Source organism: Lycium barbarum, chromosome 1 (assembly GCF_019175385.1).
Source record: "Lycium barbarum isolate Lr01 chromosome 1, ASM1917538v2, whole genome shotgun sequence".
NCBI lineage: Eukaryota > Viridiplantae > Streptophyta > Magnoliopsida > Solanales > Solanaceae > Lycium > Lycium barbarum.
Window position 1 is genome coordinate 159,274,527 of NC_083337.1, and position 22,576 is coordinate 159,297,102.

General features: G+C 35.3%; 3 protein-coding genes across 4 annotated transcripts; 2 read left to right on the forward strand and 1 right to left on the reverse strand.

The window, feature by feature from the left end:
- Positions 1-275: 275 nt before the first annotated feature.
- On the reverse strand, positions 276-716 carry LOC132617027 (uncharacterized). The gene has a single exon (XM_060331879.1). The coding sequence runs from the start codon at positions 714-716 to the stop codon at positions 276-278; it is 441 nt and encodes a 146-aa protein (XP_060187862.1).
- Positions 717-8,311: 7,595 nt separating this feature from the next.
- Positions 8,312-16,989, forward strand: LOC132601095 (uncharacterized). 2 transcript variants are annotated; one of them, XM_060314299.1, is made up of 4 exons: positions 8,312-8,870; positions 12,894-13,013; positions 13,170-13,445; positions 16,181-16,989. In XM_060314299.1, exons 1-4 carry the CDS (start codon positions 8,493-8,495, stop codon positions 16,367-16,369), a joined length of 963 nt encoding a protein of 320 aa, XP_060170282.1. In that variant the 5' UTR covers positions 8,312-8,492; the 3' UTR covers positions 16,370-16,989. The 2 variants fall into 2 exon arrangements, with proteins under 2 accessions (XP_060170282.1, XP_060170281.1); XM_060314298.1 differs by having other exon boundaries at positions 8,321-8,870; positions 12,894-13,031.
- A 3,894-nt stretch (positions 16,990-20,883) lies between these two features.
- LOC132625806 (uncharacterized) lies at positions 20,884-22,297 on the forward strand. Its single transcript, XM_060340383.1, has 2 exons — positions 20,884-21,804; positions 22,120-22,297. Exons 1-2 carry the CDS (start codon positions 21,136-21,138, stop codon positions 22,279-22,281), a joined length of 831 nt encoding a protein of 276 aa, XP_060196366.1. The 5' UTR covers positions 20,884-21,135; the 3' UTR covers positions 22,282-22,297.
- Positions 22,298-22,576: the final 279 nt, after the last annotated feature.

Genomic DNA, 22,576 nt, shown 5'->3' on the forward strand with positions numbered 1-22,576 from the left:
TTTTAAGGCATGTTTAGATGAGAACCGCATAGTGTTTTTTGTTCATGTAAAGGAGGATCCGGAGATCGTAATGATAGATTAGGTCTCCAGATTCTCTATTTAAAGTAATTTATAAAATTTCTCGACTTTTGCTATCAATTTTTAAGGTAATATTTTCCATAACAACAAAATTCTTCAACAAGAGCATAAAGTTCTTCCATGACATTTACATTACAACAAGAGCATAAAGTTCTTACATTACCAACTACGCGATTACAACATACAACAACATAAATTCAGTTGATTAAGGACGCTGCCAAAAAGCCAATAAATATTCCCCACGAAATCAAAAGCAACATCCTTGTATTTGCAAGTTTCTCCTCCAAGTTTAGAACTTTTTTCAAGTCAAATTGTTGTTTACTCTTCAAGCCAATTAATTCCTCCTTCATTTTGTTCACTTCAATTAGATGTCTAGCCTCAATGGCAATTAATTCTTCTTGCAATTTGTCCCTTTCGATCTTGACCGCATCTAACGACGACGTCAAATTTTGAACATTATTCCACTGAATCTCAGGGAACAATTCATCTTCCCATTCCCAAAATCCACAAGAATTGCCCTTAGGCCTCAGACATTTGTAGAATTTTCGTCCGGGATTACTAGGAGTCGATGAAGTGAGGTGTTTTGCAATGGTGCCACAATTACATTTTACGTGAGATGAACAGCTACCTTGAGACATTTATGAACCCACAAAATTTTTGAATTAGAACAGAGAGTGATTATGGACAGAAATTTGGAGGAGAATTTTGCTGGAGAAATTTCGTGGAGGAAGAATACATATATGAAGGAGCAATGGTGTGAGCAAGAGAAATTTCATGAATGGAGGAAAAAAAAAATGGGGCTGGTTGAAGGTGTGATGAAGATGAAGATGAAGAACAACTTAGGGCTCTAAAGGGTGGTGGGTCGGGTTGGGATTAGAAAGGGGGAACGGTATTATAATCGTTACCCCCGTATTAAATAATTGATTTCTATTAAAAAAAAACGTTAACAAAAATTAATTAACGCGCGGGTCAGGCACTGTCAAACACGCGTCCAGGTCTGGGCCACTAGAGGGGGAAAATAATTAAAACGTAAGTTGTTAAGGGGGGTAAATAAATACAAGTTAAGTTTAGTTTCCAAACTGAATTTTCGTGCCAAGTTTAGGGGTCAAATGATGTTTTTTCTGTACCTGTAAGTTCCACATATCGTAGCCCCGTGTATATATGATGTCCTTGTATTAATTGTAGCCGCTATCTCAGATATGAATATGACAATATGTCAGCTCTCTGACTTTTCGATCATGGATGCATACAAGTTGGTTTGTGATCTTGTCCTTTCTCAACGACAAATTTGAGAAATGAATATTATGAAGTTACGATGAAAGTTTTATTTTATTTTATTTTATTGAACTTTGACAAGCTTAAATCAATAGACAGATATTGAAAGATGTGGATCCATAGTTTAATTGGATAAGTTCGGTCTTTAAGATTCTTAATACTCGTTGCACTTTTAAAATTATGAGCTCAGATTTAATATTTATTAAGTTTTAGGTGATTTTTACTTTCTTATTGCTTTACATCCAAAAAACTGGGTTCTGATGAAAGTGTGCATACGAGCTGCATTCACCATCAGATAATGCCGGATATAAATAGTGAGATTCATATAATCGCCTCTTATCGTGTTTAGGATCAGAGACGGAGCCAAGATTCGAAATTTGTGGGTTCGGAGTTCTAATTCTTTAAAGTTACTTGATTCTTAATTAATAATTTGTATATATTTAACAAAAAATTTAATGCAAATTTATAGTTCGGACAAAAGCCACTGAGTTCGACCAAACACACGCCCGAAGGGTTAGCTCCGGCCCTGCTCAGGATTGAGGCATAGTCATAAAGTTATCTTTTCACTCATAGGCGGAGTTACAGTATTAGATACGAGAACGAATTGAAGTAACTCTTGGTTAGAACCCTACAAAAAAAATTACAAATTTAGAATCCATAATTTAAAATATTGACTCAATGAGTTGTCTCCATTGCCTTAAAAAAAAAAAAAAAAAAAAAAAAAAAGGGTCTCCATTGCCTTATAGCCTGTTTGGCCAAGCTTCTAAAATCAGCTTATTTTAAAAAGTACTTTTGGCGAAAAGCAGTTTGTGTTTGGCCAATTAATTTAAAAAGCACTTTTGAGAAACAATTAGTGTTTGGCCAAGCTTTTAAAAAGTGCTTCTATGTGTATTTTTCTCAAAAGTACTTTTCAAAAAAGTGCTTTTGGACAAAAGCTATTTTTTTTAGCTTCTGAAAAACTGCTTCTGCTACTCTCCAGAAGCACTTATTTTCTCCCAAAAGCTTGGCCAAACACTTCACTTTTTTTCAAATAAGCACTTATTGAAAAAATAAGTACTTTTGGGGAAAAATAAGCTTGGCCAAAGAGGCTATTAATGTGGTATGTGTTGACACCCAATTTTGTCCCGCCTCTACCTCGACATACCTATTTACACTTCTAATATTTTTAGAAAATTAAAAAATATATATATATTTATATTTTACTATAATTATTAGCCTCTTATCAATACCGGCGTTTCATTATTCTATTACAGTTACTAGCCATTATTATTATCATTATTATTATTATTATTATTATCATTATCATTATTATTATTATTATTATTATTATTATTATTATTATTATTATTATTCACAATTTTTATCATTTCGGCATTTTACCAGCTTACGCACACACATCGCATTTATCTTCGCATAATTAAATAATAGTGTTTATTTACTGTGGACTTTCGAAATATTATTGCACGGCTATTACGACCTCGTATAATTTTATTTTTATCTGAGCACTAATAATTACATATTTTATATTTTAGCACACTTAGTATATAGTTAATTAAAATGGGTCTTTTGTTTAAATTTAGAAGCCTAACTATTTCTTTCACTCAGCCCATATTTTTAATTCATCTGGCCCCAAGTCAAAGCCCAATCAACAACATTATTTTCGGATTAGCCCATTATCACTTAAAATAAAATCTAGCCCATTCATTTTAATACCCAGTCCAAAAGAAAATTGACCCAGCCCACAAAATTACCCGACCCGACCCGTTTTTTTTTTCAGTTAACAAAGGTTAGGGTTTCCTTCATTTTTCATCTCCACAGCGCCGCCTCCCCCGCTCCCTTCTCTCCTTTTTCTCTCTCCCCTCCCCCGCTCCTCTCTTTCATTGTCATCGTCATCTCCTCTCCACCACAACCTGTCCCCCCACGCTCCTCTGTCACTTCCATTTCCTCTGTCACCCCCACTTCGTCTTGTCCCCCCGCTCCTCTCTCTCTTCGTCACAAGAAACCCTAAATCACCTTATAAATAGTCATCTCCAAATCAGTGGAGGAGAGGATTCTTGAATTGGTGAAACCCCCCCAAGAACCGGGTCGGTTTTTTTTTATTCATGTAATTCCCCATACCAGTAGTTTTTTTTCGATTTCATAAAATTCCCCAAGAACACATTTTCAAATCGCAGAAACCCCCCTAAGAATCAAGGCTTTTGAATCGCAAAATCCCCCTGAAATTAAGTTCTGAAACAAGCTCTTTTTATTGTTTTTTTTTTGAAATCTCGAAAATCTCTAAAATATAAGCCCTTTTAGCCGCATAGAATTCCTTAAAAATCAGTCCTTTAGCAGTTAGTTTTATTGTTTTAATATCGAGTCAAAGGTTGCTAAATCAATTTTTGTTTCGTTTGCCTTGGTATTGCTTTGGATCCGAGCATTGCAAGCTCGGATTTGAGAGTGTTCGAGCATAGATCGAAAGCCCGTACCCACTTCGCTGCACCCGAAGAAGGTAAATCCCATTCCTTTCCTTTTTAGTTTTGTAGTTTTATGTGTTTATATGGTTTAGTTGGATGTTTAGCTTAGCTATTGTAATTAGATGAGTCATTATTACGTTTTAGCTTAGTTTAGATATTGTCGGATGTTGCTGTTATTATTTAGTTTAATGTGTGTAGCTTAGTTTGAGTATTGTTTATTTGTATGTTGATAATTCAATCTAGTAAATTGTATAGATTTATTTAGGTTTTATTCCTAGTTAATTTGGTTAATGATCAGTTAAGCATGTATAATCACTTGTTGTTTCTAATTGTTTATGTTTGTTTAATTGAGTCAAACCTAAACTAATATGAACCTGTCTAGATCATTCAGGCTTATTAAAGGCCTGTTTTAGATGATTTCAGTCCAGCCAGTATCAGTGGTCTGTGTTGTTAATTCGCTATTGGGTTTAGTATCTGAAGATCTCGGAGTATGTTTCTTTAAAGGGATACAAGTATGTAAACTCAGTTCTGTCCCTTTTGTTTGGACTCTATATTTAAAAGAAAGAAGTTTCAATTTGTTGAGGTTGTTGTCTCCTTACCATGATCTTTTGCACTCCCCTGCCTTGAATGAAACTTACTTGCCACGATTTTCATGCATGATGTTGCCTTCCTGTGTTTGTATGAAATCAGTTAAGTGCTCTTTTCCTTGGTATGTTATAAAAATCTAAAATGAGCGGTTAAGGTTAACCTGTATGGCTATCATTCGAAAGATAGGAGACAAATTGGTGAAATAGAATGTCTGAATCAGTAGGGAATAATGGGTGACTGGTTAAAATACAAGTAGTTGAGTCATGATCTCAATCATAAGCTGTTTCTTTTATTCTGGTAAGTTGAATGTGATCATTAAGTAAGCTAAGTAGGTTCTGTTACATTCATCTTGAAGATGAGTAAGTGTTTGCCATTGTTTGAGTTGTGTGAAGTTCCCATCTTGAACATGTATGATAAATGTGCATAACAAAACTGTCCCTTTGATGTGATTTCCTTGTATCTTTACTTCTTTTATTGTTATCTTATTGGTTGAAATACACAGGTTGAGAATAAAATGCTGAAATCTTTCCTTTACACTCGCAAATATGTTAATAGGGAATTCCATGAATACCATGTTGATTCTTGTTCATGCTAAGACTAAAACTATTATGTTCCATATGTCTTTTTGTTGAGTGATTAAAGAATGAGGGAACTTGTCTAGCCTTTATCTAGGGTAATATTGGCTTGAATTTGGTTTGTTTGTCTCTGACCATTTATCCAAGGACATAAACAAAGGTGGTCTTGAATTGTTGAGTTTTGGATTGTGTGTTGGAGTGCATAAATCTAAAATGAGTTTTAATATTCTAAAGGTTGTTGTAGTGTGATGTGGTGCCTAAACTACTGTGATTCTATATCTTTACCATCTTTTTAAGCTAAGGATCATGTACAAGTTTCTTTCTATATCAAAGTTGTTTCCCTTATGTTATGGTTAAACTTTTTGTTAAAAAGGATTCCAACTAAATAGTGAGTTAGAACTAGGGTAGTTTGGTTCACTCCTTGCTTGGATACTGGAAAAAATGAGTACACTAGTTTAACTAGGGCAGTTTGGTTCCCCTGTTTAGTCATATGTCTATGCTTGACATTCTTCTTTCACCTCTTACTCATCCTGGCCAAGTCGTATTTGGGTTTGCTACACTTTTGTTTCATAACTGATCAGTCTATCAAGCATAGAAATACATTCGAACTTGTTTGAGTCTTTCTTTATAGTTACCCTCTTAGTATTCTTATTTATTTAGTTGTTAAGGTCTTTTCTTTCTCCCTGTCTCTATTTCATTTTTTTTTTAGATATACATGGTATATACACACCTGCTGATCTACTTTGAGTTTACATTTTGTATGTTTGACCTTATTCCTTGATTGTATACTAATTCTTTTCCTTTCATTTTATGCATGACCACCGCATACGAGTCCGAGGGACTCGTTCTTCTTCCGCACTCGGTGTTAGGCTAAAAGCCCCAACGAAATCTTCCTCTCGAGTCAGCCCACCTGCGAAAAAAAAAAAGAAACTGGGTCGAGGCCCAATAACAGCTGCAGATCGCAAACAGCCCCAAAATGGGCTGAATCCATTCTCAATTGCAGCAGTCCTAAATGGGCTAAGCCCATTTAAACTATATCTACTTTTTTTTATGCATTTAATTTGTATTGCATGACTAACACTTGTTAATTTAGATGAATCTTAGTGAAGTTAGCGGGGTTTAATCTTAATAATGGGTAGTAAACCAATAATTAATTCTATAGGTTTCATTCTTGTTTTATTTTATGTTAAAATTATTTATAATGCTTATAATGTTTATCTTTCACTGGAATAATTGAATTGCAAAATGGCATGACTATATATTTTAAGTAAAAGGGAATCATATTTTTATCCTAAACATTTCAAAACGTCATTAATATGCAAGTATAAACTCAAGTATGTTTTATAAATAACTCTTCAAGTTTGAGTCAATCACGTCTATTTTTAGCCGAGCATAATTAAATAAATCAGTAAAAAAGAGAAAGAAATTCATCATCTTTGCATTCTATTTTTAAAACAAGTCTAGATTTCCTACCCTATTATACTGATATAATGTCATTTTATTCCAAGTTAAATTGGCTAGGTTTTCTCTTAAAAGCTTCTATTTATATACAAATCATTATATTTTGCAAGTCTCGTTTTTACAATAAAAATTATTATTTTAAGCTTAACAACATTTATAAGTTTTATTTTTAAGTGGACTACTATGTATTTCTTCAAGTCAGTTTAAATAGCATCATTATGTTTTTCTTTAAAACCTCAATAACATTTACAACCTATTTTTCTTAAGATTTAAGCATTATATTTAATCTGAATTAATTAACCTAAGTTTGGTCGGATAACCGTAGTTAACGGATTCTAAAAGATGTCTAACCCCTTCCCTTTAGGATAATATAGAGCCCTTACCTAGAATCACATTGGTTAAGCAGACTATTAACAGAGGTTTAGTTTTAACTTTACCTTAGTTAACATTTAGGTGTCCTAATTCACCGTTAAATTAATTAGGTGACGACTCCTTAAAACAAAATAAACAGAAATCACCAATGTGTTGTACTCTAATTTAACCCGGTTAAAATGGGGTGTAATGCTAGCTGAAGCTTTCGCTCACATTTTTGTATGTTTGAGTCAGCAGTTGTTGTCATGGTCTTATTGAGACACAATAGCCTACATCATGCATAGTAGATATCCACTAAAAAAAAGAAAAAAAAAGATATCCACTAGGAAAGTTGCATCTTTTTTGTGGTTGTGAATGTATACATACATTAAACACCGACACTTGCTAACTCCCCTTTGCTTCTATACTTTCATATGTGTCAGTGCGCCTCATTTGTTGGACGGAATACATTTCTAGAAATGCTAGTTTCTTTGTCTTTTTTTCCATTCGGTATTCGGTATCCGCAATTGGAGCCCTATTAATTTCGATTCATACCGGTTAGAGTCTCATTTGGGGGTCAGCCCTCTCTGCCAATAATTTTTCTATACTCAGATCTCAAATCAAAAATCTTTGATTTAAAAAAAAAAGCAGACTCATCTATTGCATCACATCCTTTGGTGATTAATTCCTTTCTCCTTACGAGTAGCTATCTACCACTAATAAAGTCAAATAACTAATATTTTTTCATTTTTAGTTGAAAATTTCGAATTGAATTGATCATGTCCTTTCTCGTTACAAGTTGGTATCTACCACTAATAAAGGGATGTGGTCAAATAACTGATATTTTTTCATCTTTAGTTGGAAATTTCGAATTGAATTGATCATGTCATCTCCTCTTTTAGACAGTGATACGTTAAAATGTCACTTGAGCATTAAGAATAAATAACTTTTCAATTACTTTTTTGTAGGTATTGATTGATTAACTTTTTTTGGGTTCAGTTGAAAAGATTAAACAAATTACTTAAAATTTTGCATAAAGTACATGACTTGATTCCTAGACAGATTTTTTTTATTTTCTTGAACGCAGCTTCACAGATTATCAAACTTTTTGTGTAGTACTATAATTTTTATTTGCTAGAAAGCCACATTTATTAGTTTTCTCCGCTAGATATGTACAATATCATTGTTGATTTCTAACAATAGCCCTAACATGATGATACCGTAAGTCCCCATCCTTAATAAGCTTGACAAGAAGTAAACGATCTATTTTGCGCTTCTAGTCCATTCTTTGTTAATAACTATAAAGATTATCATTAACAAATAAAAACCATACGGAACATATTATAAATTGAAATTCTTCTCCTATTAATATGACAAATAATACAACTTAAAATATTAGTTAAAGTCACCTAGTTTGACTTTCAAAAAGCAAAACACCACAAGTAAAAGTGAACCGAAATATTATAGTACTAGCAGTACTAAAACATTATCAATCAATTCTTTACAATATCATCAAGTCATTCCAATTTCATCAAACATATTATAAGAATCATCATAATCGATTGATTTAACTGCAAACATATCATATAAGTACTCCGTAGGAATAATGATAATAATTTCACCACTCCATATGCATGATTTAAAAATGCGGAACCTATAAATACGAAGAAGAAACTAAAAGGGAAAGGTCAAATTGGGGCAAACAAAAATGGTGGCACTATCATTGTACAAAGGAAACCTGCATAGAGCACCAGAAGCACCACGTAGATGGCTAATGCCAACCCCAAAAATCTCTCTCAAAGACTTCAGAACTCTCCTCCGTCGCCGCAAGCGTGCCCTAGATCGCCTCCGCACTCCTCCCAACGCCGCCACCGACACTACAAACCCTAACCCTAACCCTAAGGTTGAAAGTGATTGCAAGTCTAAAACTGTAGATGAGGTTCCTGTATTGGTCCCAGTGAAGGCTGAGAAAGAAGAGGATGGGAAATTGGTTGATTCGACTGATGTTGTTGTGGTTGAACCTAAGGTTGAGGTTTTGGAAAACGGCGACAAATTGGACGTTCCGGTGAATCCTTCTGGTTTTGAGGTATATGGAATTATTGACTTATTTTGTTTGTAATTCGGTAAACAGCCTCTCTACCTCCGTGAGGCAGGGATAAGGTCTGCGTACACTCTACCCTCCCCGGACTTTACTTGTTGTTGTTTGTTTGTAATTTGTTGGTTTTTAGTTAAATATCGCTTATGCTCCCTGCATCTCTCTGTTTTTCGTAGGGTGTGTTTGGTATGAAGGAAAATGTTTCTAGAAATTGTATTCTTGGAAACAAGTGGGTTTTTTACTTATTTTCTAGTGTTTGGTAAGTAAACAAAAAAATATAGGGGATGACCCAGAGGTGGGGGTTGGGGGCGTTGGATGGATGGGGAGGAGACGATGAACATGGAATGTCACTTATAGAACTTGTGTTCTTAGATAAAATGTTTTGGTTTGACCAATCAAACATGAGAATATTGGAAAGCATTCTCTGGAAAATTCCTCCATACCGTGCACTCCCTTGGTTAAAAACCTTATCCAAAAAAAAAAAAAAACTCCCTTGGTTAAAAAGGGCTCCTGGCTAAGTCAGGGTGGACGTGAAGTGGGCATATATTTTATGCAGCTTTTCCCCATTTTTGCAAGGGGGCTGCTTTTATGTCTGGATTATTGAAACATGACCTACAACTTTTCCCATTTTTGCTTATACAAAGTGAGGTTTTAATATTCCATGAAGTAAGGATGTATCAGAAGATTTGGAAGAGCTTAGTACTATATGTGTAGTTAGTTTAAGATTAGCATTTCTTGAGTTGAGGCTTCATAGACTAATTAGAGATGAGGAGGTATCTTTGTGTGATGGTTGGGATAATTTCTGCCTTGGTGGACACAATTACCTACTGTTGACTTGCTAATGGGAGGTAGCAGGTATCTCGTGGAATTAGTCGAGGTAGGTGCAAGCTGGTCCGGACACTACAACAACAACATACCCAGTTGAATCCCACAGTGTGGGGTCTGGGGAGGGTTAAGTGTATGCAGACCTTACCCTCACCTTGGAAAGGGAGGGAGGCTGTTTCCAAAAGACCCTCGGCTCAAAAGAAAATAAGGGAAAAGAGTCAGATACAGACAAGCAAATCAAAGCAATGTGAAAATGAGAAATAACAAGAGCAAAGAAGTCATGATAAAACAACATGAAAAGACAAGACCCAACACATAAAAGCAGGAATCAAAGGGCAATAAAAAGTAGAGCAAACTACGCCTACTAGTGCGAAAGAAAAGCGAGACTACCTACTAGCCTTCTATCCTAATCTGAGTCCTCCACAACCTCCTATCTAAGGTCATGTCCTCGGTAATCTGAAACTGCGCCATGTCCTGCCTAATCACCTCCCCCAATATTTCTTTGGCACCGTCCATAGCCAACCTCTCACACGTCCGCACTGGGGCATCTATGTCTCTCCTCTTCACATGCCCAAATCATCTCAGCCTCGCTTCCCGCATCTTGTCCTCCACCGATGCTACTCCCACCTTGTCCCGAATGTCCTCATTCCTGATCCTATCTCTCCTAGTGTGCCCACACATCCACCGCAGCATTCTCATTTTCGCGACTTTCATCTTCTGCACGTGAGAGTTCTTGACTGGCCAACACTCTGCCCCGTACAACAGAGTCGGTCTAACCACCACTCTGCCCCGTACAACAGAGTCGGTCTAACCACCACTTTGTAGAATTTGCCCTTAAGTTTTGGTGACACTTTCTTGTCACACAGCACTCCGGAAGCGAGCCTCCATTTCAACCATCCTGCACCAATACGATGTGTGACATCATCGTCAATATCCCCATTTCCTTGTAAAATAGATCCAAGATACTTGAAACTTTCTTTCTTTTGGATGATCTGGGTACCAAGCTTCACTTCCACGTCAGCCTCCTGAGGTACGCCACTGAATCTGTACTACGGTTATAAAAAAAAAGGAAAGAAGGATCGAATACTTTCATTAGATCTGTTGGGGAAATACTCCACTCAAAAATTAATGATTAACGGAGAGTTGGTGAATCCCCATGCTATGTCGAATTTATGGAAATGGGGAGAGGAGTAGAGACAACTTATCCATAGGTAAGACTTATTACTAGAGTTTGTTAGTGAGAGAAGAGTTGACCTTTCTGTACCTTTTTATTTGGGTTCCAGTGCCCATGAAAGTGTGTTTATTTCGCTTGAATGGGAGCGAGGGAAGTGATATTAACGGCAGAGAACTTGAGGTAGAGGAGGAACATCTATGTTGGGGCTACATCTACAGATGTTTGGGTGAATACGTAGACCTATCCCTGTTACATTTTCAGGTGGTTGTGCACTCATTGTTGGTAATTCTGAAACTTTTTGGGGATACAGTGGGTAATGTCGGGTACAATGAAGGACACTCATTTAGGCCCTCAGAAGGTGCTGGAGATCCACATCGTGGGGTTAAGGATTACTTGGTGGCATGGAGCGTTGCCCCCTTATTGATCATGTGGGGCATTTGGAAAGAAAGGAATAGGAGGGCATTTGAAGGGGTGGAACTTGATTTTGTAAAATTGCGGAGTAGTGTTTTGTCTCTGGTCTCTTTCTGGTGTACTTACGAGTCCAATCTGTATAGAGGGTTGGACCTATTTTGTTGAGAACCATATTTGGTGTAGGTTCTCTTCTTTTGGTATATGGCTTGTATACAGATTTCCCCCAATTGTTAATAAAATTATTTATCTTATCAAACAAAAAAAAAGGATTACTTGGTCTCTATATATGGTCTTGGGAAATCCTCCCTTCATGAGCTAGCTTTGGGGTTGAGTTAGGTCCAAGGTCCATTTCTTTATCATGGTATCAGAGTCAGGCCCATCCAATTCATTGTTTACCCGATGTTGGGCCTCCCGTTTTATATTGTCCACATGCGTGCGCATGTGTGTGGGCGGTGGGGGTCACAGGTGACCAGGAGGTCACGGGTTCAAGCCATGGAAACAGCCTCTTGCAGAAATGCAAGGTAAAGCTGCGTACAATAGACCCTTGTAGTCTGGCCCTTCCCCGGACCCCGCGCATAGCGGGAGCTTAGTGCACTAGGATGCCCTTTTTTTTTATGCGTGTGTGGGGGGTGGGGGTTTGGGGGGGGGGGGTCCCAAATCGCGGGGTTAAGGGTTACTTGGTCTCTTTATATTGTCTTGGCAATACTCTCCTCATGAGCTAGCTTTTGGGGTTGAGTTAGGTCCATGGTCCATTTCCTTATCAGAAGGTGAATGAGAAGATCGAGGGTGGGATGTTGCTCCACTAGCCTTTATGTGGATTATATGAAAAGAGAAAAATAGGAGAGCACATGAAAGGGTTGACAATGACTTTGTAAAATTGAAAAAAGATAACCTCGTGTTTAATTTCTCTTTGGTGTACCTATGAGGTCCCTGTTTATGTTGAAGATTCATATTCTGAAGAGAACCATACCTTGTTTAGGTTTCTTTACTTTTTGATATATGGCTTGTATACGGGGTTCCCATCATTGATAATATATATTTACTTAATTAAGAAAAAAAGGAGAAATGATGAGTGAAATTGCCTTATTGAGTATATGCCAGCTGTTTGAATAGTGTTGATTATGTGATACACATTTTGAATGAACAACATCATGAGCTGCAAAGGCATAAGGATCAATAGTTCTGCTAATGACTGCCTTTTCATCTCTATTCCTGCTTGCAGTCCATTGGTACCTTTGTTTTTCTCTTACCTCTCATTGTGCATTCGTTCATCTGTACATACATGTTATTTGGCAGTTGATCCTCTTTCAAAATTTACTAAAAATTAATTAGCCTAGATCTCTTTATTGGCTCGTTGTTGCTTGTAGTGAATTTTTCGGTCTGAATACGTCCCAACTTTCAATGGGGTTAGCAGAGAGTGTTGAGGCGGGGTGGAAGGTTGTCTGATATGCAAAAATATATGGTTATATATTGTGTTTGAGACTTTGAGATCAGGGTCACCTATAAATATGGTGTATAATTTTGAATAAGGACTAACTCCAAATCATTTTCTTCTGAATTCCATTTGTTAGCTTTTTAACCTTTTTAATCACTTTCCTTGACAGACGAGCAACAAAGAGGATAAAAACAACAACAACAACAAAGAGGATGCAACTGATAAACAGAAAAGAAAGAAGGAGATTGAGGATAAATTACAGATTTTGAATATGAAGAAGCATGGTTTGGTACAATTACTAAAACAGGTTATTTTTAGTGTAAAACAATCTGAGGAATTGAAACTTTTACATGACGCCTCATTTTTTATTTATTCTGAACATCTTTCAAATTATATATGGACCTAGCATGATCATTATGTGGTCACAAGTATTGGTTTTTTGCAGATTCTGAATGCAGAAGAGGAGCTAAAGAGACGGAGCATGCAAGGTATGGCAGTTCGGTCATCACTCCCGCTTCAAGTGGATACTACAAATGACACTGGATCCATGACTAGACTAAATACACCTAGAATGGGCTCGGACGGAAACCCCATTGGTGATATGGATGGAGAAGGAGGTGATGACGCTTCTAACCAGAACATGCTTTCTCGGAATTTGCTTCGTATGAGCAGTACATCTCCATGTTCGGATTCTCAACTGAGGAAGACCCCCTATAATGTGGTAATGTCCTATCTATGCATGAATCTTTGACTTTCATTTGTGGCACTAAAACCAGGAGTGGAAAAAGAGGGTTCTGATTTTTTTCCTAGTTAAATTAGCTCTAGCCAAGTTTCAGAAAGTCTTAAGTAAGCTGATAGCATGAAAACAAGAAGTTAGTCGGCCTATTACTGCTGTTTCACTCCCTTGATCCAAAGTCTATTGCTTATCTTTTTCCTTAATAGAGCGACAACGGTGGGGGTAGATACACAAATCAAATGCAATAACCTCAGCTTCAATGTGATCCTGGATAATCCTCTTCTTTCAATTATTCAGCCATTTTATTACCTAGTTAAATGTCAAGCTATCAACATTTATTTCTTTTCTTGTAAATGAGTTGATTATTCAGGAAGTCCTTAGTTAAAAGTCAAGCAAAATCAATTATAGCATGCCCATCATGCTTCAATCTCAGAAATATGCTTGAGATCAGCAACAATTGGACAATGTAATCCCATGCCTGAAACTGACGAAGCTGGTTAACAATAAATGAAGCTTTATGAGCTAGTAGCACACAGCATTACGACCAGTGTTGGTTCTGTTTTCAATCAAAATTTCTACCATCAACATTGTCAACGAGTAAATCAGAGGCATGCATTTAAGTCCTATTGGATGGAGTTACTGTTTTAGTTGAATCTAAATTAATGTCTTCGCTACATTGGGTTGCTAGCTTAATTGTTCCTGGGTGAAAGTTCTTGTTTTTAAGATCTAATTCTGTGCCTAACTCGTCTCCTAACTACTAAATGAGTGAATTGCAACACCATTTTTTTAATCAGTTTGAACGAATTGCACCAAATTTTTTCTTTGGCACAACTAGGATTTGCTTTTGGTGGAATATAGTCAAGCTTTAAGTGATTGTGTTAGATTGATCCCATGTGAATGGCGAGTGCTCTTGGCTTTTCTACTTCCGACTGTCCATTAGTATAGCTTCATTTATGCTGATACTATCACTGTTCAGAAGGGGCATATCTGCTCTGTTCTTATGTCTAATGGTACAAAGTTAGCCAGTCCTAATAAAGAGTACTACTACTACTAATCTCTAAAGTTGTCTTCATTTTCTTTGGCTTCCTATTACTATGAACCTGTCATAAAAGAGAGGAGATTTGCAAGGGCTGTATTATCCAATGTTATGACTTGAGTGCATGTCTTGTAGTGACTTGTCTGCATCCTTATGTTAGGAATCAAATCATTTACTGCCGAAGTTATCAGCTATTTCCTTTACTCTCTTCAAGTCTTTCATTTTAGTGGATTTTCCCTTGACGATATTATCTAATGTGACATGAAACCCACAAAGAGGGAAATAGCAACTGCAAAGAGGAAACACAATGTTATTTGTTTCCTCGGAGATAAGAGACCTTTCGAAATCTATAAGGAAACATTCTGCTGTACTACATCTCCTTATTATCCACGTTATTCGATTATAGAAGTCTGGAATCTTCTCTTTTTTTTTTCTCCTTATTCATAAAAAGGTCCTTTTGGAATTTGTTATTGAGTAACATGGAAAATGCGGAGTGGTACAACAGCACCACATTCTCTTAATTTTTCTAACATAGAAACATGTCCAAGGCATCTCAAAATTTGTGCTTTTGTTCAACATGAGCTGAAATTAAGGAGCCCATATTGATTTTGAGCTGTTCCAACTAGTGTCTGCCACTTGTTGGACTTGGACCTTGCAATAAGTTAATTTTACTTTGCGCATGTCATAATCAAGAGTTTGGTGCTTTGACAAAGGAAAGATATATTATTAGATATATACTGTTGTTACATCAATGAAGAAGTTTATGTGCTCTTTTACCTTGTTAATACTAGTTGTAAGAACACAAATTACTGGAGTTATATATCAGCCTTCAACCACTTTCCCCTAAAGGATGATTGAAAATTCTCAGTTCCTTTCTTTGTAAAAAGTGGAGTTCCAGATGAAGATCAGGCGACACCTTTCTTGATAAGTTGCCTTACGAGAAAGGCTGCTGATACTGCATTAGTTGCTTACATCTGGTTTTCACAAATAGACCTTTCTCGGTGATACATAAATATGCAGTCTAACGTAGAAACTACTGTAGAATCTGATAATCCATAATGAATAAAATTGTCTTGGGTCCGTTTTGTTCCCTCACTCCATGTGACATGTGGAATTTTGGTACTCATTATCAGATACCTATTTCAAGTATAAGTCTCCAACTGCGAGGACTTTTTTAACTTTTAACTTTTTTTCAAATTTTGCAAAGTACATTATTTGTCAAAACATAAGTAGATATATATTGGAATTTAGTTATTAGTAGTCCTTTGTAATGAAAATGCTGAACAATCATATATTTTCGTAATCGTATGTTAATCAACTTAGTACAGTTAGTTAACTAAATAGCTCTTGTACTATCCAGAGGTTATTTTTCTTTGAGGTCTACTTTTGATATAATAGGGTGAAATGGGAAGGTAACTAGAAACTGAAGAAAACAGCTATAAGAAAAGAAGATATGAAAGAAGATGAAGAATTAGTTTTCTCATCAACCAGTTGGCTGAATTTTTGATGAACTGATTTTTATCGGATTCACTATGAGGAGGAAGCTATGGTGTCTTATTTTCCTCCCGTAACTCAAATTTTTACTAGATAAGCTACTTAATGGTAATCCCATGTATAGTAGGTAATAGCTTAGATAAATTTCATGAGGTTAAGACATCCATTCACTTACTGCCTATGTTTTCAGGGTCCTCTCTCTTCACGATCTGTTGGTGTTACTGTTAGTCCTTCGCGGTTTGCACCTCCGGGACAGCAAGGTCAACCTTCAAATCTTCCCCCGATGTCCTTATCTGGAACGAATTTTGTTGCCTCCTCTCCTTCTCCTGTAGCATCAGGCGGCACTTCAGTATTTCGCGATCGGTTTTCAAGCCCATGAAATTAGAAGCTATGCTGGTTGTTTTTACATGTCAAGGTGACCTAGCAACTGGTTATGATTCTTGTTAGTTGGCTTTATGTTATCTTAACCTCATTCAAACTGGCTAATCTGTGAAGCTGTAAATCATTCTGAAGTTCCAAATTGCTCATTCACTGGAAAGGTACTAATGAAGATGCAGTGTCTAAGTCCGACGCCTTCTAGTCCGAAGTATAGTATTCCGGTTCCTCTGGCTGTGAGTGTCCATCTGATCCTTGTGAAGTTGCCCTGATTAATGTTTTCAGTTCTTAAAGGTGTGAGAATGAATATCCCATGTACATATATGATGCCATTTAGCTTTTGAATTATGGTTAAGTCTTAAAGTTCTATTGACATGAGTGGCATTTTATTTGTCGTCGTTGTGCGATTCCGTTCTCAATCAATGTGACCTCATTCAGATTCAATGCCTTACATCAAAGACCCCATGTTAGGATATCTGAGATGCTCTGAAGTATGTCACCGATGTGTGATTGATTCTTCTTGAAATTTGGCAGAACATATTACTTAAATGTTATAGACTGGGAGTAGGATCCAATGTGACGTGTTCTTGAGAAATGTAAATACAAATGACCCGTTTTGAGATTTTCATTTTGTCATCTGTTTTCCATAACTATGTCGGCTGAATATTGAATCTCGAGTTAGCAGGTCTTACTATGTCCGCTTTATATTTGCTTGAGAGTACTGCATGCTTTTATTTTATTAAAGGTTCTTTCTCCCATCCTACTTTTGCTTTTTGCCTTTTTCTGGTTATGAACTAGTATCGTTCTATTGTCAAAATGACTTTACTCTTAATAGTTAGTATTGAGATTTGGAATTGGAAGCACGTTATGCTCGATCTAGAGTTAGTACTCCTTCCATCCCAAAAGATTGTCATACTTTGGTTATTAGTTTGTCCTAAAAAGATTTGACATATTTCTATATTTAAAAACAATTTAACTTTATGAGATGATTTATAGCCACATAAATATCTAAAGCTTATTTTGGATCACACATTTTAACAGTTTTTTCTTTATTTCTTACTTCGTGTCAAGTCAAACTAAGATAATTTTTTTGAGACGGAGGGAGTGGTATATTGCAGTATTGGCAATTGCTACTTTTTCTCTTTGATTTTATTTCGTGGTGAAAACACTGGTTTAGTTTTGACGAAGAACAAAGTTAATGATGGATTGGTTTAGTTTTGACGAAGAACAAAGTTAATGATGGATTTTGGAATTGAGGACACTGAGGTCTTAGGTTTGAGTCTCTTGTGATATGTTATTACAAAGAATTTGTACTTGTGTGGTTAATGAAAGAGTTAGGCTGGCACGTGAGTGGACATGTTGAATATATAATTAAGTAAATGAAATTGCGTCTTTTTAACAGCTTAAACATGAAGTTTGCTGGTTGCGAACTTGTGTAATTCGTGCGCGAACTTGGCACACAAATTCCACCATTTATCATTTTATTTGAGTTGATTTCCCAATAAATTTTGCAGATCAAATCTTGTTTATGAACATATAAGGATTTAAGGACTGATAGGGAACAGTTTACTCTAGCATTTTTGGAATGTAAGGGAACAATAGTGCTAGTTCACAAAATCATCAAGAAATATTAAAATAGTGAAGGGAGCATTCAAATTGACTGAATATTGCTCCATTTGGATTGTACAAACATGTCACACTCTCGAAGTAAACAGGCAAAAGAAAGGCAACGCCAAAATTTTCAAAATTCACCTACTCATGAGAGCCTGTGTCGGGGTTTGGTCTTTGCTGACCATACCACACGTTTAGTTGGTTTTTGTATCACGGGGCACACATTATTTAGACGAAGTAAGCAAATTAATCTTACGGATATAAATTAACAGGATAATACATCACTTAACCATATTAAACGGATGCCAGTTTACATGCAAGAATATCTTGCATAGTTGCATTTATAGATTCAGTATAAACACTTTTTTTTTGGTCAAAACAGTATATGCACTGATTGCGGGTAAATCCTTTTCATGTTTGATACATCACTGGATACCACATTCTTTATACAATTGTCTGGTATACGAAATTTGATGGCTTGACTAATCAAGTATGATTCTTTATTCTTTAAAAGAGCACAAAATTTTAATTTCCTACTATTTAAATTCGAGGCTTCTAATTAAAAATTAATTAATTGAAGGATTATTGGTGAAATGATTGGTGCATATTTAAACTAGGTTTGTCTCAATAGAGTGGTTGCTTCCTGAAATCATCTGTCACTCGATTATGTATAGTGAACTTGAAAAGACAGCTTGCTTCCTGCAGAGGTAATAAGTCAGCAGTTGCCACTCTTTTACCTAAATAGTGCCAAGTGTTTTTACTGTACGAATGGCCAACAGTTAAATTAAGTACTGCTTTATATCAAACGAATAGATATAACATGTTTTTGAGTACATACACTTATTTAATTATGATCAATTAATGTGTATTTTTTTTATTATACTAAATCACTTAATAACTATAATATTATTGTTGTCTTGGCACCCTATCTTGAGCCGAAGATCTATCGGAAACAGCTTCCCTACCTCCCAAAGTAGGAGTAAGATCTGCGTACACTCTATCCTTTCCAGACCCACCTTATGAGAATATACTGGGTATGTTGTTGTTGTTTGTTGTACTTAATAACGATAATAAGTTGAAGTGTTTTTATGTACTGCAGGTAAATGTTTACTACTTGATTAAAGACAATAAAAAACACACGTGACATGTAAGTTATATACATATCAAAATTGATCTTGTTAATAGCAATTAGGCTTAAGTTAACTTGTTCAGAAATTCTACTTAGACCCTTCAATTGACTCTTCAAGAAGTCGCTAAATGAAATTTCTGGACAAGTTCGAGTTTCAATTAGTAGGCGTTTGGCCATGTGTTTTCAAACCATGGTTTCAAACCAGCATTTGGACATACGTTTTCACTCATGGTTTCAACTTTTTAAAATATAAAATTTAACCCATAAGTTTATATTTTTTTTAAAAAACCCATAAGTTGGTAGATATTTTTAACAATTACCCCCATCAATCATTTACCAATCTCATTAACTTCCACCAACCTTTAATTTATGTGGGAGCATTATATTAAAGAGTAGTTGCATTACTGTTCATGTTAAATTTTCGTTTTTATTGAACTAAAGTTTGATTAATTGATGTTGTATATTTTAGAAAGGCCTTCTAGTAGTGTACTAATTTATTATGAACTATGACTTGCTCATTTGGTAAGATTGTATAAGAATTGAGAATGTTTTGATAGTTTTCACAATTTTTGGGGGGTTTTATGTCTATAAAAAAAATACAACTTAAATTATCCAAATTGCATGTCCAAACATGATATAAAACCCAAACATGATTTGAAACCATGTCCAAACGGGGCCTTATAATTAGGGGTGTTCATGGTTCAGTTTGGGTCGATTATTGATTAAAACCATAACCAAACTAATTTAGTTAGTTTTTAAATGTCTAAAATCATAATCAAACCAAATAAAATAATAATCACCGGTTTAGTTACTGTTGGTTTGGTTCAATTTTTCGTTTTATGACTAGCAGTCATGAGACTTATCAGTAAAACATTAAAAAGTTGAAAAAGACATGTCTTTTTTTTTGTTGAAACGATAACTTTTATTTATAGTTTGTGAAGTATCTTCTTTAGGAACCTCCAAATCTACAACCTCTGTTCTTTTCATATGAAAAATATTAGAAATTTAGAACTCATTCAGACAATAAAAAAAAGGTATAAATTCGAAAAAGAAAAAGAAACAACCCAAAATCAAATGGTTGACAAAGAAAGCAAAAAATTAAGTTAAAAACATTAGACTCTAATGTGAGCTTCTGTTAGTAGGTTTACACTTCACACTTAAAGAGTTAAAAGATTTAAAGACATGAGCTTAGACACATTCTTAGAAATATGGGCCTTAAACAATCATGTGAAATAAGTAGACCAAAAATCAAATTAATGATTAAAAGCGAGCAATTTGCAGGATTACCCTTCGCTGGGGGTGGTCTTTAATTTTTACCCCTCAAAATGGTGGTTTTTGAATTTTACCCTTCAGGCAGAATTTTGCAAAGTCTGACTAGCGATTTTTTTTTTTTACCTGAGTTGGGGTTCGAACTCATAACCTCGGGGTGTTAGGCGAGGGGTATAAATTAAAGATTACCAATTTGAAGGGCAAAATAAAAGACCACCCCAAATGAAGAGCAATCCGCGCAAAAAAAATAATTAAAAGGTATAAAATATTTATAATTATTTATGTATATAATTTATCGATTTGATTCTATTATTTATTCAGTTATTTTTTTAATAGAATCATAATCAAATCAAATATCATTTTTTTTATTCAATTTGATTGAATTTTTGATTTAATTTTGATTTTAACCAAAATCGTGAAGAGCCATGCTTAGAATGCACATCTCCTTTTAGATGAACCAAATTCTAGCGGAACCTATCTCAGTGACTCCACATGCTTTTTGCACAAAAAAAGTAGATGATGTCAAAAAGTGCCCCTTTCACTATTTCTCATCTTTTCTTTATAATTTTTCTGTTTGTCCCCTTCATATCCTCCGCACCCGGCGCAATTTAGCCATATCTCCTGCTTAAAATCTCTCACAAGTCCCAATCCACTTAAAACTTTCCTCCAACATCATATCCTTCTTTGCCTCTTTGAAGTTAACTTCACTATCCTCTTTCCCCTTTTCATTTCTTGATAACTTATCTCCAAACCCAATCAACATGGCACACAATACCTCCAACAGGCGCATTTTAGCAGTTCCAGAACATAAGCCTAAAACTTCCATTTCTATGGATCCCACTCTAAAAAAACAACCTAAACCCACCCCCTCTAACACTATAGACAACATATCCAACAAATTTTCCCACCTATATGCAAATCAAAAAATCCTTAAATCTAACTCAAAAGACTCTTATGGGCATTCATCAAATTCACTTTACAACCATTTAAAGACCAAATCTTGGACTGATTCACATGTTCTTGATTCTTCATGTACAGCTTTTACCAAGTCAAACAGTCAACATGGTAGCTCTACTATGGTCAAGGTAAAAAAATATGTACCCCACAAGGGAAAAGAGTTTGACAAAGAGGTGGATGTTAAAAGGGCATTTGTAAATTTGTCTAAGAGTCAAGAATTTGAAAGGTTTAAAGGATTTGATGAGATAAAAAAGCAATCTTTATCAGTACCATTATTCAAGAATGGTGGAAGAAGGAAATCATTTTGCAGTTCAAAAATAGAGTTGGCTGATTTCTTTTCTTGTAGTGGTGTGAAAGTTGTGGCTGTGGATATGCCACCATTTATGCAGATTCATGCTGTGAATTGTGCAAGAAAGACTCATGATAGCTTGGAAAAGTTCACATCTAAAGCTCTTGCTCTTACCCTCAAAAAGGTAAACAAAAGTGTAGCCGTATATTCTTGCTGTTTTAATTTGTGTGTCTTACTACAATTTTTTTTTTTGTTGGTTTCAAAAAATGATTCGTTTGACTTTTAAGAGAAAAAGAAATTTTTTTAAAATTTAGGATCACAGATTTAAGAGCATTTTGTACATTATATAAGTCTTTATTTTAAAATCACAAGATCCAATTTCTTTTTAAAAAAAACTGAAACGGAAAAATAATAAATTCTGCTTTTTTTTTTGGTTGATTTTGTGATTTGGGTTTTCAATGAACTGATTATTGGATGAATGTGTTTCTGAATTTTTCAGGAGTTTGATGGGGTCTATGGACCAGCATGGCACTGTATAGTAGGGTCCAGTTTTGGTTCTTTTGTAACGCATTCTGTTGGTGGTTTCATGTATTTTTCTATGGATCACAAGATATATGTACTCCTCTTCAAGACTACTGTACAAAAAGCAGAATCTAGTTGAAAATCTTGAGATGAAATTCGTTTTTAGAGCCTGTTTGGATTTTCAGCTTTTTTTAGTGTTTGACTTTTCTAGTGTTTGACTGACCAGCTTATAGGTCATTTTGTGTTTAAAATAAGCTCAAAAAATAATTGGGCTCATTTGACTTAACTTATTTAAAACAGCTTATAAGCTGCTTTTTTTAAGCATATCCAAACAGACTTTTAGTACAGAGCAAAATTTTGGTAAAAATGTGCTGTGTACCATGTAAGCTTTTTGTACATTTACTAAGAAATTTAAAAATATGGTAGTTTTGTAC

Coding starts and splice junctions, on each gene's coding strand:
- LOC132617027 (XM_060331879.1), bottom strand. CDS start 716: ATGTCTCAAGGTAGCTGTTCATCTCACGTAAAATGTAATTGTGGCACC.
- LOC132601095 (XM_060314298.1), top strand. CDS start 8,493: ATGGTGGCACTATCATTGTACAAAGGAAACCTGCATAGAGCACCAGAA. Junction 8,871..12,893: donor TGAATCCTTCTGGTTTTGAG/GTATATGGAATT, acceptor TTTCCTTGACAG/ACGAGCAACAAAGAGGATAA. Junction 13,032..13,169: donor TGGTACAATTACTAAAACAG/GTTATTTTTAGT, acceptor GGTTTTTTGCAG/ATTCTGAATGCAGAAGAGGA.
- LOC132625806 (XM_060340383.1), top strand. CDS start 21,136: ATGGCACACAATACCTCCAACAGGCGCATTTTAGCAGTTCCAGAACAT. Junction 21,805..22,119: donor TTGCTCTTACCCTCAAAAAG/GTAAACAAAAGT, acceptor TGAATTTTTCAG/GAGTTTGATGGGGTCTATGG.